Source organism: Tasmannia lanceolata, unplaced genomic scaffold (genome assembly GCF_043159265.1).
Source record: "Tasmannia lanceolata isolate RefF3 unplaced genomic scaffold, GAP_Taslan_0.1 ptg000004l, whole genome shotgun sequence".
NCBI classification, from domain to species: Eukaryota; Viridiplantae; Streptophyta; class Magnoliopsida; order Canellales; family Winteraceae; genus Tasmannia; species Tasmannia lanceolata.
The window spans coordinates 101,538-118,132 of record NW_027518681.1 but is presented as its reverse complement, the minus strand read 5'-3'; the positions used below and the strand labels follow the sequence as shown (position 1 = coordinate 118,132).

Here is a 16,595-nt window from a genome sequence, read left to right as displayed (position 1 = left end):
AATATTGGCTTGTGTTCTTGACTCCATATGTGTAGAAGACTACTTGAATGGAATTTAGGTTGCTTGAATGACAAATTCTTCAATTGGATAGATGGATAGATGATTTGGGAGGGTATATCTGACCTATTATATTCAATTTGTTCCATGATTGTTGTGAATTAAAATTATATGTGATTTCCTTTCTATTAACTTGTTCCAATTTAATCATCCATGGTATGTTATGATAATATGTTCATATTGTCTGTGTAAAGTATTACACTTTTTTCATTCTATAGAAATGAATCGTTTAGACCATTGATTTTATCATATCTTATCCGCTTTCTCTTTTGCAAACAGATTCTGTTCAATTAGAGTTAGTTCCATTTCATTTGTTTTGTAAAACTAGTTATCATTTGTCAATTAAGGTAGATGATGTTTACATTTTTTTTAAAATCTGTATAAATATTTAAACTTTAGAGGTCTGAGGAAAATGTGTCTATTTGATGATTATTGGTCAGTTGTACATTTCATTGAAATCATGTGTTTACTTTTCTTTAGGAACTTGAGGCATGTTTTGGGTGTTCCATGTATTTCATTTTCAGGAGGTTTTTCAAAAGAATATAAAGGCATGTGTATACTCATTGGATTGGATAAAAGGTGGTAGTTATCAAAATAGACCAATATTTACTCTAACTTTCATAATGATGTTATTATATCTTAGGCAATCATATGTAATCTGTTCATCTTTTTCAAGGTAATTGTATCCTTCCTCGAATTCTTAGTTGTCCTATGAAGTCTACTTTGGTTTAGGATTTATTAAAGAAATCTGTTAGTCTTTCCAATTTGTTTAGGGCAATGAAAGAGTCATCTAGAGCCCCCTATAGGAGACATGCTTTGTCTCTATAGTAAGTTACTCTTTAGGAGACAAGCGCTGTCTCATTAGAAAAGTACCCTCCTTTAGGAGACTATCGAAGTCTCATAACTTGCACCCCTAACTAAGTTAAAGACTAGCTTAGTCTTTTAGTTGCCCTATCCTATCTATCATTGTAAGGGCAATGATAGGGATACTTGGAGCCCTTCTCTGTGTCTAGGAGACTTGCTCAGTCTCACTAGCACCCTTCTTTGTCTCCTCTTCTTCTAGGAGACTTGCTTTAGTCTAGTTAACACTCCCTTTAGAGCTTATAGACTAGGAGTTAGCCCCATAGAATAGGAGTCTACTCTCTAGTTAGGAGTCAGTTCTTCAGTAGGAGTCTGTCCTACTATCGTAAAGAGTTAGGATTTTGTCCTACTTTCATAGAGTCATACGATTCTGTCCTATTGTCATAGAGTCATAGGATTTTGTCATACCCTTGCAAAGTTTAGGAGCCTGTCCTACCCTCGCAGAGTTTAGGAGTCTGTCCTACCCTTGCAGAGTTTAGGAGTCTATCCTACCTTGACAGACTTTAGGAGTCTGTCCTACCCTTATAAAGTATAGGAGTCTGTCCTTTCTTTTAGGAGTCTGTTCCATGATTCAAACCTGAATTCCCAAGATCTAGAGCTTAGCCTCAATATCCAACTCTGGAATTCGAAGGATGAGGAACAATGTAAGGGAAAAAAAATCTAAACTAGTATATGGATCTTGCCCATGGAATTGAAATTAGAAGGAAACTCAGTTTCCTAATGTAATAATGGAAATTTACTATGAAAACACGGCAAATATACTTAGAGATATAAGTAAATATGAGCTTATTGTTGTAGTGACTACTCCTAAGATTTTTTTTTCTACAATTCACAATCCAAAAATGGGGAAACATTTCTAAAGATCGAGTGTTATTTAACTCTGTTCCAGAAGAACGCAGGCTCTTTCTATCTTGGAAGGACGAAGGAATGCTCTTATACATTGAATTCTCTTGTACAACGTTCTGAATTTTGTTGTACATGGAATTTTCTTATATATCTAATTGTATTGATTTGAGTGCAATATATAGGCCTCAAATTATGGCATATGGATAGTTTTAGTCTATGTGCGACTAAACATCATATTATATATATGTAAAACAAAATCCTGGACGACATGGGGGCACCACATGGCACCCCTTCTATACCCAGTTTCCTTTCTCCATAGAATTCACGATTAGAAAAAGTAGCTATTTTTTTTGCCTAAATATTCTACGGGAATAAATACATGCAAATTGGTAGGGTTTAAGAAAATAGAAACAAAATAGTCCTCCAGCTGTGGGATTTTAGGAAATAGAAAGAAAAAAAAAGTGATGATAGTATCCAATTTCCATAGGGGTGAACCAACCTTTTGGGTATGTGTATTGTGTAACACACAAATTGAGGCCCCCCAATTACAAACAGGGTAGTGGAGGATATTTCTTAAGATTTAATTTAAGATTTATCTCTAAGTTGCCATTTTAGTTGGTTTAGTATAAAAGGCCCGTGCGGGTCCGCAACTAGTTCTACCTTAATTTCGAAATTGCATAATTTTGGAAAGTTTTGCTGGAGTTTCAACCAACTTTTGAAATTTGCAGTAATTAGAGTTTCTCACATGCAAGAGTTAGCTGTGAAATGGCTTTCCGCAAAATTGCCTATCCAAAAGTACACTTTTGTCAACTAAATATGGATCTTTGCTTCTTTTTCTTTTTTGAACAACCATTTGTGCGGTCTTAATCAGATGGTTACGGTCATTGGCTCTATGTGGATTACCATAACATAAATATGTTGTGCCTCAATAATCATCTCCACGGGATGATCCTAACCCTGGATCAACAGAATGACAATATTACAGAAAATGGAGGGTTAGGATCAACCTAAGGGGATGAATTTTCGGGCACAGCCTACTTACATTAAGGAGACCCAAAGAAATTATTTAAATCTAAAGGAATGATAGATGCAAGCACTACAAGAAAAAAGGTTTTCCCCGGCGTTCTAGAACGCCGCTAAAAGATGGCCTATCCGCCGGTGATAACTTCACCGGCGGATATCCGGCGGTCATACAACCGCCGGCGAAACTACTGTGGGGGAAGATATTGCCGGCGGTTTTGGCAAACTGCCGGCGAAAATCATATATCACCGGCGGTTATAACCGCCGGCCAATTTCAGAGAAAATTTTTATACGGAGTTTAGTGCCGGTGGTTAGAAAATGCCGGGGAAATGCAAACTAAGTGCCGGCGGTTAATAAAAGCCGGTAATAGTTTTATCCGGTGCGTATGGAATAGTTTTGGAGGCGGTTCAGGACCGCCGGTAAATGTTTTTTTTTTTAATAAAAATAAAAGAGGGTTATTATTCCTCATTCCCTTCATGGGTACATATATACCTGATAACAAATTATCGTTTAACACATTATCCATATCAAAGACAAGTAGAACTACACATCCAATAACATTACTTATCTTTCTTATGTTCATCCCTCCATGTAACCCTGCGTCCCACAAGTACTATTCGATTTTAAGTTCTCCACATACCCTTCCTCGAGTTGGTACTAGTTAAGCCAAAATTCGTTTTAGTTGCCAGCTTAATATTCAAATCAGTAACAACAAAGTAAAAAATGAAAAGAAGGGGAGTTTATAGTCACATAAATATATGAATATCTGACTTTGAATAGGGAACAAACTGAAAAATTATTGTTGTTGATTAGGTTTAGAATGGAAAATATTCAAAGTTCATATCTCGTAGGAAATGCATACCGTCTCCCCTTCATTTAAAAATAGCTTAGCGACCTCAATGCCAACCTGCGACGAGCAAAATAGCACTGTCAACCTCACAATTTTAAAATGGTAAATCATAACACGCAGCAGTGAATAAGGATATGCAAATAAAAATCATATCCATGAAATTTTAAGGAAAAATTAAAGGACAATAAACGAAAGGAATATATAGGACAAAATTTCTTGTAACCATATTATATTTGTAAAAATTGTCCTTTATAAGTTGCATTAAGCATCTTATCCACAATTGTTATCTATTTCTTTTACTCTATAAATTACCCTTTTAGGTTTCTCATGAATAGATCATCTTTTTACTGTGCAGACAACATTAGTTGGTCAAATTTGATTTGATTTGGATTGAGAACTATATCTGTAAGAGATGGAGATATTGAACAAACCTGCACCAGCCCACCTAGATTATCTCTTAGGTCCAAAACAAATAAAGAAGCACCAGAATTTTGAAGATGCTCCATTGCTGCAAAGAAATTCCCATCAATGTTATAATGAAGAAAATTGAAACTATGCAGTGCAAGCATACGATGAAATAATTTGTGGAACTGTTGATATCAAAATGCAAGGAGGTGCGCATAAGCATAAGGATGTGAATTATTTGAAAAGAAAAGAAATCCAAAGAAACAGAATGTTATAAATAAGTGAACAAAATTGAGGAGAATTTTTTCCTAATTCTGAACAGAGAACCCCTAAACTAAGAAGAGTATGAAACAAGAACATTCTTTGAATGCCTTGTCATTCAGTAGAACAAAAGGTGCTGGACCCTAGAGCTGAAATTTTCTTTCACAAAGATGGTTTTTAACAGGTTGCACGATTCGTTTTTTTTTTTCCGTCTGACAGTCAGAAAAAGAGAGTAAAAGAAGACATAGATGACCCTACATATAAGCTAAGGAACAGGAAAGTGAAACCCAAAAACAGAGGACTTGACACTCCCTCCTTAGGTTTATGTGTTGGTGACAGAGCCTTCTCATAATTGCTTACCAAAGAACTTATATAAATTAGAAGAAAGATGATAGACTGGGAGGGGCACAACAAAATTGAACCTGAACCTGAGCCTGATACAGAGGAGCACATCACACAGGATAATGAGGAGGCGATGGAATTTACAAGGGCCGACCATATTCAACCAGAGGAGTGGGTAGTGTTGACTATTCCATTTCACCATGACATTTTAATTGATCATGGCAAATTTACATGGCAGAAACCATTGATTGTTAAGAAGAGATATATAGCAGAGGATTTCTATGACTTTCATTATAGGGACATGGATGAGCCACCGCCTAGATTGATATGGTGGTGGCTACTACATTTTGGACAAGATCGAGGTGACATCACTGATGGGTCTCGAGTAAAGGGCCTTGACATGGAGAGTTACGTGTTTGACCCCGGTGTTGGGTTCACATTTTCTTTGGCCGAGTAGTAGAGGGATGGCATCCCTACTTGCCCAATGACCTGTGTCTACACCCCTTCTTGCGAGAAGGAGCCGAGCTTGAGGACAAGCTCTTTTCTAAGGAGGAGAGATTGACGTAGAGCGGGTTCCGGCCAAAGAGTATGGGCAATCTTTGGTGTGGGGGAGAGTAAATTTCCTAAGTTACAAAACGTGTGTTAGTGTACGTAGGAGGGTTATTTTTGTCTTTTATGTCATGCAAGATATTGTTGTTGTTATTTTTGTCTATTTAACATATCAAATGATATAAACAAACAAGAAGAATGTCGGTTTCAGAATTTTAGCATCAATAAACAACTAAATGGCAAACTTTCCCTGCAAAATGCTCTAATTATTATCCCATTAAGAAAATATGATCATAACCACAATCAAACTAACTAAAATATTGCATGTGACTATGCACACCTTTTGCAGGATATTGTAGTTCTTGAGTACCGACATTCTTCTTGGTAGTAGCCAGTCCAATCCGCATCTACCTTGTAGAACATTACATCCCATTCATTTCAGTCATGGCACGCAAGCTCTACAACGAACTCCTGAAAAAAATTATGCGTGAATAAATAAAAGAAGAAGACAAATAAGGCAATATTACATACAAAATTGATTGAATTGTACCTTCTCGAACTTGTCCACATTTGTTGTTCAGTAATTAGGTATCTACTCAAAACCACCAAAGCCTCAAAGTTAAACAGTAACACCATAGCAATAAAATAGGCAAACGAGCAATATAATGCGCACAAGTTTTAATTCTAGATAAAGTAAGAGACCCATTATACGAAGAAGATATACAAAAGTCCATAAACGAGGAAACTTTACAAACTCAAAATGTCTATTACAATGCAACAAAAGGTATATAGTCCGAAAATCAACTATGAAACTGAAAAACAATCAAAACATATAGTAGAGGTCGGCCTCAAGCGGTATGAGCTGGTCTAGTCTGCAAGAAGAAATCAAACAAAAAAATATTAAAATAAATTAGAAACACCAAGTTAATAGCAGCAAAAATGAGGAGTAGTAAAAATTTCATTGGTCATTTACTTACAAGATAGGACTGCCAAGCGACTGGTGCTCCCGCTGCATCTCCAATAGTCTTGAGGTATAGGGATGGCTTTAGCAAAGGTTCCTCGGGCTCAAATAACGACATTGATTTGGACCACGGAGTATCCAAGTCCAATCGGCAAATCATCAACCTCATCATTCGGATCTCTGCTCAGAAAAATGCCCCTTGCCACTTGAACTCCCTTTCGTATTTTACTCAATAAAACAACCTTATCAACATTATAAGAAACAAAATTAATGACTTATGTAGATGATCGAAATATCAAGTCAGAATTTACATAACGGATTTATACCTCGTCTGAGGAGGGTGATCGTAATCCATGACTGCCAGAAGAGGAAGGTGCATAGCTCGCGACTGGAAAACATCTTTTGGAGTCTGCTAATAAAGATAGTGTAATAAATGTATGAAATGAAATATTTACGTATAAATCCTAAGGGACATAGTGAAAAACTTACATAGTTGGAGTTGACGCCTTGGAGGTGGGTTAAGATCTGCGACATTTGTTGTTTCACTTGTGTCAGCTCCTCTGCATAATTGCAATCACCTGTTCTAATTGGGCCATTTTCGTGTTAAGATGCAAACTATTTCCTCGGGTTGAGGAGGCCTAGTTGCAGTGCCCAATGTTGTAGAGGGAGTAGCAAAAAACCCAAGCATACGCACCCTACCACGTGTCTCTTCGCCCATTAACTGGCCGAAGAGGTCATCTCTGGAAGGGATCGCGCTTGATTCAGGTTCGGGATTCTGCTCCTAACGCTCTTTGATTTTTTCCTTGAAAAATGTGAGGAAAAATAATGACAAGTTATATAAAGTTGTTGACCTAAATAACAAATTATGTAAAACATACCATAATCTCCTTCGATTTAGGATCTGCAGCCTCCCCGTCTTTTTTCGTATGGGTAATCACAAACGTCTCCGCACGGATCGGCATTTTCTTCTTAGCTTTGAACTGTACGCATTTCAATAATGACAGCAAGTGATCAATATAAAAAAGAGATAGTAAATCAACATAAAAGGTTGCTGAAATTACCTCCATCTTGGTCACTCTTGCATAGCTCCGCGAACCGGCAGTGTGTGCTATCGTTTGTTCGGCTCGGTTTGCCTTATTTGTTGCGCAAAGTTTCTGCAGTGTGAAAACAATAAATAGATATATAACTATAATATTTTAAAGGAGAGAATAATACAGGAGGTAATATTGTCTACCTGCCCTTCAGGAGAGTTCCAAAAGTCGCATAGAATTTGATATTCTGACGGGATCACGCTTCCAGGTGATGGTGGTTCATTTTGGAGGAAGTATTTACTCCTCAGGGTTGACTTCCATTCCCGCCATTTCTTCCCAAGGTCTGCTATAACATACGGCTTGTTGTCTTCAGGAAAATCATATTTAGTCTGTATTACATGTCAAGTGAAATATAAGTATCATTAGGTTAGAATAATAAAAGTAAATGTAGACATATATACAGATTCAACAACGCTTACCTTGACAATTGCCCACATATCTTTTTTTTTTCAAGTGGAACCCTCCTCCAGTCCCTATATGAGATAGGACATTTTTCAGCTGTCCTCGCAATATTCCCGAGGAAACTTTCGAAAGGACTTGTATTTTCTGAATCTGGCTGCCCAATTTGGTTGAATTCAACTGGTTCCGGCGGTCCTTGTCGGCCCCAAGTCTTTTTGCAACGTGTAGGCCCTCTTTTCCTCTTCGATGAGGAGGCACTGGACCGGTTAGGATGCTCCTCTTCAGACTGAACATCCATACGCTCAAAGTCATGTGAATGGGATGGAGCCTGACTCTCTCTAGGCATTTTTTTAAATGTATAAGATAACCTGTAACTTGAAACAATACATAGAAAGAGATATCATAAATTCAAAATTTAATCAACCTTTCAATCCAAGGAGAAAAAAATCAAGAACATAATCTAAACAGTAAGGGACAACATATAAGCTATAACCCCAGTATTCATACCGTTAAAGGATATAGGTTAGCTAGAATTATACATGATGGGTCAACAGAAAATGGGAAAAAGGTGTATAATTTGAAGTGAACAGACCATAAATACCAAAAAAATCAAACCAACGAAAATCAAGATAAATAAGCTGTGTAAGTAGACCTGCTAGAGGAAACATCATAGCATTCTCAAATTTCAATGGATGAAGATGAAACCACCATAAGATGAACCTACTTATCAAATGAAACTTTTGCATGCACCTGAATTTAATATGAGGAGTAACATCCATCCAAAGAGCATATAAATTAGCATATATGATTTTTTTTTTACTTTTCAATGGTGGAATGTTACATACCTCAGATAGGATTCTTGTTTGATGGATGCGCAAGGAAATCAAACAGATCTTTCTGTTTACCAATGCATGAAAAAATATCAGAGATCATAACCTTCTCCAATTCTAATTCAAGGACTTCATATAATCCACACAACCTTGCATATAATTAGTATAGAAAGAGCAAGAGCAACGAGTTCTTAACACTCGTACAGTCGAAAATCAGAAGAAGAAAAACTTGTTATGTAAATAAAGTACAATGACCAAATGATGTAAACGAGTTCTTAACACTTGCAGAAATGATGCCAAAAAAAAACCTTTTAATGTAAAATGATGGACCCAACCCATGCTATGATTGAGGTGGAAAATTTTCCACGAAAGAAACTTTTCAACAGCATAAATGAGAGTACAATGACCAAGCTATTCTTAGGCACAGATACACCTCATGACACAACTCAAATTTGAAATATCACTCAGAATCGCCTCCATCGAGTTCCACGGAGGTATTATCAACTCCATCACTATCATCTTGCTCCGTATCATATTCTTCTTCATCTTGGTTTTCCTGACTGAAGACATCCAATGGTATATCAATCTCTGTCCCAACAATATCTGTCCGTTCCCATTGTTCAATTTCTTCCAAATTCTGGATTTCCACCACTTCGCTCTGTATACTCGTCATTGTCTCCACGCACTTCGTACAAATCCCTAGGTTTCGTCTTGATGATTACATGCCAATCATTGTTGTTGGGTTTATCGGGTTTATCTTGTACGTAGAACACCTGTTGTGCTTGCGATGCCAATATGAAAGGCTCATCCGATGACAAACGTCGGGCCGTGTTTACAACCGTAAAACCGAACTCATCCTTTCTTATTCCTCTATTGGGTGTTATATCAAACCAATCACACTTGAATAGCAATGCCTTCAGTTGTTCGTAATAGTTGAGTTCGATGATAAATGTCAAGACACCGTAGTAACTAACATCTCCCGCGGTTGGATTTCTATCTCGTGCGCTTGCAAAGCTATTCGTTTTTGCAATGACAACAACTCCGCTATTTTGTGTTCTTTTTCCCTGCTCACGATCCTTAGTATTGTAGCGGATTCCATTTACAATATAGCCTGTATATCTCCTAACAATGTTAGATGGACCACCGCTCAACCATCTAAGTTTTTCTGAGATTTGCTCATTTGACTCATGCAACTTTTCAACCTATACAAAAAAATGGGTGATTATGGCTATAGAAAAAGTTGTATTCCAGATAGACCTGTTCTGAATTCAAGAAATAAAACTGACATGTTTTTTAAACCAATCTGGAAACCGCTCGTTGTGAGTGTGATCTATGTCCCTTGGGAGAGCACGGGGACGCTCGCTCCAAAGTTCAGCAATGTGTTTTCTACATGTGAATCAATGAATGTAAGAGAAAAGAAGAGTCGGGAAATATTAAATTATGACACTTGAATTAACTTACTCAAGATATTGGTTGACAGCAGCGCAGTTGAAGAGAACATATCGATGTGCCTGTTTGACTGTCTGTGGATCTATGGGTTCCATATGAATCTTTCCTAGAGCACGTCCTGATACTGAGAAAATAGCGAATCCTTCTTCAAATTCACACGGAGCATCTTCGTCATTCCTTTGTGGTCGGTTCAACTTTGATTCAACCCCTTCCAAATATCTTGCACAAAACGTTAAACATTCTTCTGCAAGATACCCCTCTGCAATAGATCCCCCCACACGATTTCTATTGCGAACATACGATTTTAATGTTAGAAGGTACCTACAAAACGTAAATACTTGTATTACGTTCTGTACTGAAAATATGTACACAAATTAACTTTTGAAACAAATTTTGAGAAGCTCTGCATACCTTTCGATTGGGTACATCCATCGGTATTGTACTGGTCCAGCTAGCCTTGCCTCATCCGCTAAATGAATAGGCAAATGCACCATAACATCAAAAAATGCCGGTGGAAAGATCTTTTCCATATGGCATAACGTTAGTGCTACCCTATTTTTCAATTTCATAAGTTCGCCCGATTTGAGAACCTTTGAACACAACTCTCTAAAGAAGCTACAAAGTTCAATCAATACCGAGCTGACGGTCTTTGGCAATGATGAACGTAAAGCTAATGGTAATAGCTGTTGCATCAGTACATGGCAATCATGGCTCTTCAATCCTGAAATCTTGCGCTGCTTCATATACACACGTTGTGAGATATTAGATGAATAACCATTCGGAACTTTGACGTGTTTCAAGACACCACAGAAAATATCTTTCTCCTTTGAAGACATTGTGAAGCATGCCGGGGGCACGTATGTCTTGTTATTTCCTTTAGTTATTGGGTGAAGCGTTCTCCTGATATTCATTTTCTTTAAATCTAGCCGCGCTTTTACACTATCCTTTGTTTTTCCTTCAATATTTAGTAACGTCCCAATGACATTATCACAAACATTCTTCTCGATGTGCATCACATCTAGATTGTGGCGCAATAACAACGATTCCCAATACGGAAGACAAAAAAATATGCTTTTCTTCTTCCAATTGTGTTCCTTATGAGGCTTCTCTTCGGTATTCTCCTCAGGTTCATTGGGATTCTTCTTATGCCTCCTTTTCTTTCCATGGGTATTTGGCTTCTTCCCACTGTTATCTGACTTCTTGCCACGTGTATCTTGTTTCTTCCCACGTGTATCTAGCTTCTTCCCACTAGTATCCGGCTTCTTACCAAATGTTACGTTAATGCTCTGTAATTGATCAAGAACTTGACTGCCTGATAGCAGAATCGGAGCTACCCTCCTTTCTTCCGTCCCATCAAAACCTGACTTATCAGATCGAAATGTATGATTGATCGGTAAGAATTGCCGGTGGCCCATGTAGCATTGCTTTCTTCCATGAGTCAACCTTTGAGAACACGTTTCTTTATGGCAGGATGGACAAGCCAGTTTTCCTTTCGTGCTCCATCCTGACAAGTTAGCATACGCCGGGAAGTCACTAATCGTCCACAACACAGCTGCATGCATTTGAAACATTTCATTCCTTGCTGCGTCGAAAGTCTGCACACCATCAATCCATAGTTCCTTCAACTCTTCTACCAAAGGTTTCAAGTAGATATCTATGTCATTCCCTGGTGAAGATGGTCCTGGAATAAGCAGTGAGAGGATCATATACGGTTGCTTCATGCACATCCATGGTGGCAAGTTATATGACATTAGAACAACTGGCCACGTGCTGTGAGCAATACTCATCGTCCTAAAGGGATTGAAGCCATCACTTGCTAACCCAAGTCTAACATTGCGAGTCTCTGAACCAAACTCTTTATACTTGCAGTCCAAAGTCTTCCATGCTGTTGAGTCTGCAGGATGCCTTAATATACCATCTTTTGTGCGGCCCTCATCATGCCATGTCATAAAAGATGTTGTTTTCCTTGACATATATAGCCTTTGCAATCTTGGTTTCAGTGGGAAGTGACACAGAATCTTGGCAGGAATTTTTTTTCCTTTTGTAGATGTCTCAGATGGCTCGTCGTCTGGATGTACTGCATCTGTTCTCCACCTTGATGCCCCACATGTGCGACATTTAAATTCATTAGCAGCTTCCTTCCAATACAACATGCAATCGTTAGGGCATGCATCTATCTTGTTGTAATCGAGGCCCAAATCCTTAATAATTTTCTTCGTTTCATAAAATGACTTTGGCAACGTTTCACCATCAGGAAGTGCCTCCTTCAAGAGATCAAGTAACATAGTGAACGATTTGTTGCTCCATCCATTGAGACACTTGATGTGAAAAAGTCGAACAAGGAAGGATAATTTAGTGAATTTGCTGCCCGGGTATAATTTCTGCTCGACGTCCTCTAATAATTTGAAAAATCTCTGCGAATTTAAATCTGGCCCCTCCGTACTTGTATTTCCTAGATCAACCCCACCGTCTGATGGCACATTGTCCATAGCAGGGTTAAACAATGGATTGAGGTCGTGTAACATTTCATGCATTTCATCTTGTAGTATGGGTTCATCGTGCACTCGGTGATCACTGTCAGCCATAACACACGCCGATGGCACTGCCTCCCCATGAAAAATCCATGTATCGTAGCCCTTAAGCATCCCATCGACAACCAAATGATCCTCGGCCTGTATTCGATCAACCAAATAAATGTTGCCACATTTAACACATGGACATTTGATCTTGTTCCCATAATTAGTTCTGGCAAATGCAAAATCAAGGAACCGATCCAACCCTGCCCTATATGCTGGGTCAACTCTGTTTTATCAAAAATGGGAACATGCGTGAGGCTTATAAATTAAGATAACGAATTGGTTAAATCCAAATTTAATCAACTAACCCTACGTTATGAGGGTCGTAAGTTGGAAGTTGCATCCAACTTTTATTCATGACTACTCTCTTGCTTTACTCAAGAATAGAATGATAATGATTGGAATGAATGTGTACAACTGAAGAAAAACAAAGTGTTATTGAGGTCAAACACACTTATTAAAATAAAGAATCCCAGTTTCGATGCGAAATTGGAGTCTATATTTTTGGTTGAGATGAGGAATGACTTCAAGAATAATGATATCCTAGCTTGGTAATCCATGCTTATAAATGGGTATGTGGGCAAGGATTGTCTGATTAGAACAATCTTGGGTCAATGGGTAATCCAAAGTGGAGCCCACCTGATGGGAGTATGATGCCAACAGTTCGGCTAAAATCCAACTACTGCATTCACGTATGCACACGAACATTTATACTTACTTGCATATAAACTTATAGTTGCATTCATACACACATACATAAATAGAGCATATGTAATGTAAGATATATACCCTCTACAGAATAAAACTCAGCACCTTCAAAGGAGAACAAAAGGAAAACAAAGCTTTATTCTTTAAGTCTCATACCTTTCAAGATGGCGCTACATGCAAAGTTTGGAAAGGAAAAATATTCAAAGTTGGAAGTCTAAATCCCAAGTTCTCTGCGAACACAAATTCCTAAAACATTAAAACAATGATCTTGTCCTTAAAGATAGAAAAAGAGGGCATGAATCAACGCGGTTTCACCATCCATATCCAAAATGAAGAACGGGTAAGTTGACAAGAGAGATGTTAATGGTTTGATGACTAATTGGCCAGTGAAAGCCCATGTGTTTCACTCCATGGGCCATCCTTTAAGGGATGGTTTCCCATAACACCTAGCTTTCCTCTCTAAGAAGAACAAATTACTTAAGAAAATCCACCCAAATCCCTTTCCAGAACCCTGATTCCGAGACACACACACACACCAAAAAAAAATTGCGTTTCGTAGAGAAAAAATGCAAACATGGGTAGAAATTAACTTAGGGTAGTTTGAGATTTTAGATGAAACTTACAAAATGAGATAAGAAAGATAACACAGATGATATTAAGAACAAAAAGACCATCAAGGAGTATAATAACACGGATGTATCAAGTAAAAATATTAAAGAGAAACAAGCATTTGCTAGATGCAATGGCCAAACATGATAGAAGTTTAGAAAACCAAACAAACACCTCATGTGTGGCAATGGAAAAGAAGAGCTAGGTCAAAGAAATCAACCAAAAACAAAAGAAGAATAAGAGAGGTTCATTAGCACCTTTAAAATCAAAGGGAGTGTGGACAACTCAATAGAAGGGAACTCTATCAAATCGGAGTTAATGCTATGAAATGCCTCACCTGCAGAAATAACATAAGAATGGTTAATAAATTCAGTGATACACATAACATCCACACACAATATTATCCAAACCATAATGGCAGCAAAATGAAAAAAACAAGCATGCCGGTTACCATAAATAATATACCTATGTATAAACAATGGTAGCTCAAAACATAGCTTGAACTACAAAAAACTATCTCTCTTGCAGTTTGAGATGTGTTCCCTTTTTTGGGGATTTCAGTTGTATTCAATAAAGACCAGTAACATAGCCTTCAACTTGCCATGGTTGTCAATGTTTCTACTCAAGTCCTTTGAGCACTCCTTCCATGACCACAAGGAATAGAAACTGATTTAGATGTGTAAATAGGCAGCCCCCGACTAGAGTTATCTTTTACCACTCAAGAGCCCCAAATCAATTGAAATGGCGTTAATTTGTAGTCACCCAACAAGAACAATCCATCAACTTAAGATAATCTCTTTGGAGAGCAGGATCTCTGGTTAAACAGTTCATGAATAGGAGTCAAATACCCTGATTTAGCACAACACCATTCTCCAGAGTAGGGGCTGATTATTCAAAACGAGTAGTTTCCACAAAGGCACAAAGGTGAAACCTTACTGGTGAGTGTACTCTCTAACAATACTATGATTCCGAGTTTTGTCTTTCTCTGAGGTAGATAAGGAGCTCTGTGTTCAAGTACCTAAATTGATGCAGCCCAATATGTGGCAATCCAAAAATTTGCTCAACAACTGACCTGTCATGTGAAGATAAGCAGGTGGGGACATTCACTTTTTGAAGAGGGTTCTATGTAGCTGAACCATTATTAGTTAAACTTTAGTTTAGGCAAGACCTATTGGGTAAGCAGTCAAGGCTGGTTTGTAAGGGTTGGTGTGCACTATGATTCCAATTGGTAGGTTGCGAGTGGAAGCCCAAGCAACTGGTTCTGTTTCATATACTCTTTTTTTTAATGATCTGTTTGATATACTTTGCCTCTCTTGAATCAAAATAAGAGATGTTACTACCCATATGAAATTTATATGTGTTCCGACAGCACTGGTTCGGATCACTTTTCCTTGTTTGTTTAAGTTGAACAATAAGTCCTTGATGTACTACAGGCAGAATTCAGTATAGAAGCCTAACAGGTCAAGCCGAACAGGTTATGTAATACGTAGTATCTAGCGGAGTATTTCTATAGGAGCAACAAAAAGGCAGTAAAAAGGCTAATATATATGTCATTTGGAAATCATATATATTACACCGGCAAGGAAGTGAGACAACGAGAAAGATTAGCTCCTCAGTATCAAGTTGCCATTACATGACTAAGAATGCATGTAAAAGGAAAAATCATCTACTAAGCATGGATGTAAAAGGAAAAATCATCTACTAAGCCACGTAGCTCTCTTGTAGCAAGTATAGCAACAAATATGGAAATCCAAGCAAGGAGAGAAGTACCATTCACTTGTGATGTCCTGGATGTCTCTTGAGTCTCTGCCGTTGGATGGGGTGCACTCTCCAGACCTATAGAATAAGGCAATCATACATGATTTTATAAATAAATCAGACTGAGCAAGAGGTAGATACTAATACCGGGGTAGATACTAATACATGATTTTATAAATAAACCACATTGAGCATTAAAATCACAGTATCAGATATTTCCATATGAGAAAAACGAAACCCCATCAAAACCCCAAACCCCATCTTTCACATAAAAGAGCTGAGAACCCCTAGATCTATTACACTGAACCATATCAAAAACCCAAACCACATCAAAAACCATATCAAAATCCCTAGCTATTACACTGAAACCACATAAAAAAAACACAAACCAAAACTCAAATGGAAACGAAAACCCAAAATCGAAACCCCAAGCTCAGTCAATGAAATCGAAACCCTATATACATCTAGGGATTTCGGTGAAGAGAGATAGAAAGAGAGAAACCCCAATGAAACCCTGATGAAATGATGAATCGTTTTGGAAGAAAAGAGAAATCCTAGATGTAAAACGAAAGTAGCTTCTCCTCTTCTTCTTTTTCCACCCAAATCTCTGGATTTAGTTTAAATTGAAAGGGTCTGAGAAAGGGAAAAGGTTAAAATGAGAACCCTAGATAGATTGGGGAAGATAAAACGGCTACGATTTCTCCACTCGAAGAGGGAAAAACAAAGGTTCCCGCGCGAAAGGGAAAAACAGAGGTTCCCGCGCGAAAGGGAAAAAATGAAAATAGGGTTTCCCGCGGGCCAAGCTTTAGAATTCGCAACTTCTTTTTCCCCTTCTTTAAACGTCTCCCGGCAGTTTAACTTATGACCGCTGAGTAATATACTTTTTCCACGGCGGTCAAAACCGCTGGGGAATCCTCCAATGGATTTTACAATTTTTTGTGGGAACCTTCGTTGTATGCCGGCGGTTTAATCTTATCCGCCGGGGAATATTGATATTTAGCAGCGGTGTTTACAAGCGCCGG

General features: G+C 38.0%; 2 protein-coding genes across 4 annotated transcripts; both read right to left on the bottom strand.

The window, feature by feature from the left end:
- Positions 1-5,855: 5,855 nt before the first annotated feature.
- LOC143875675 (uncharacterized) lies at positions 5,856-16,329 on the bottom strand. 3 transcript variants are annotated; one of them, XM_077377283.1, is made up of 11 exons: positions 15,586-16,329; positions 14,073-14,152; positions 8,489-8,540; positions 7,664-8,017; positions 7,388-7,573; positions 7,215-7,307; positions 7,032-7,133; positions 6,643-6,678; positions 6,480-6,562; positions 6,170-6,395; positions 5,856-6,064 (listed from the first exon to the last, which is right to left on the bottom strand). In XM_077377283.1, the coding sequence occupies exons 4-10, from the start codon at positions 7,679-7,681 to the stop codon at positions 6,383-6,385; spliced, it is 531 nt and encodes a 176-aa protein (XP_077233398.1). In that variant the 5' UTR covers positions 7,682-8,017; positions 8,489-8,540; positions 14,073-14,152; positions 15,586-16,329; the 3' UTR covers positions 5,856-6,064; positions 6,170-6,382. The 3 variants fall into 3 exon arrangements, with proteins under 3 accessions (XP_077233398.1, XP_077233396.1, XP_077233397.1); XM_077377281.1 differs by having other exon boundaries at positions 7,664-8,011; XM_077377282.1 differs by lacking the exon at positions 8,489-8,540 and having other exon boundaries at positions 7,664-8,011.
- On the bottom strand, positions 8,934-14,918 carry LOC143875914 (uncharacterized). The gene is made up of 7 exons (XM_077377493.1): positions 14,888-14,918; positions 14,073-14,152; positions 10,334-12,594; positions 9,935-10,243; positions 9,760-9,859; positions 9,247-9,675; positions 8,934-9,131 (listed from the first exon to the last, which is right to left on the bottom strand). Exons 1-7 carry the CDS (start codon positions 14,916-14,918, stop codon positions 8,934-8,936), a joined length of 3,408 nt encoding a protein of 1,135 aa, XP_077233608.1.
- Positions 16,330-16,595: the final 266 nt, after the last annotated feature.

What these genes read in the sequence shown, in the direction of transcription:
- LOC143875675 (XM_077377283.1), bottom strand. An exon ending in CAAGAGTGACCAAGATGGAG is followed by an intron (nt 7,134 to 7,214) that starts GTAATTTCAGCA and finishes AAATGCGTACAG; the next exon opens with TTCAAAGCTAAGAAGAAAAT. An exon ending in CTAAATCGAAGGAGATTATG is followed by an intron (nt 6,679 to 7,031) that starts GTATGTTTTACA and finishes CAAATGTCGCAG; the next exon opens with ATCTTAACCCACCTCCAAGG.
- LOC143875914 (XM_077377493.1), bottom strand. Translation starts at nt 14,918, where the DNA reads ATGTCCCCACCTGCTTATCTTCACATGACAG. An exon ending in TGGATGTACCCAATCGAAAG is followed by an intron (nt 10,244 to 10,333) that starts GTATGCAGAGCT and finishes TACGTTTTGTAG; the next exon opens with GTACCTTCTAACATTAAAAT. An exon ending in GCTGTCAACCAATATCTTGA is followed by an intron (nt 9,860 to 9,934) that starts GTAAGTTAATTC and finishes ATTCACATGTAG; the next exon opens with AAAACACATTGCTGAACTTT.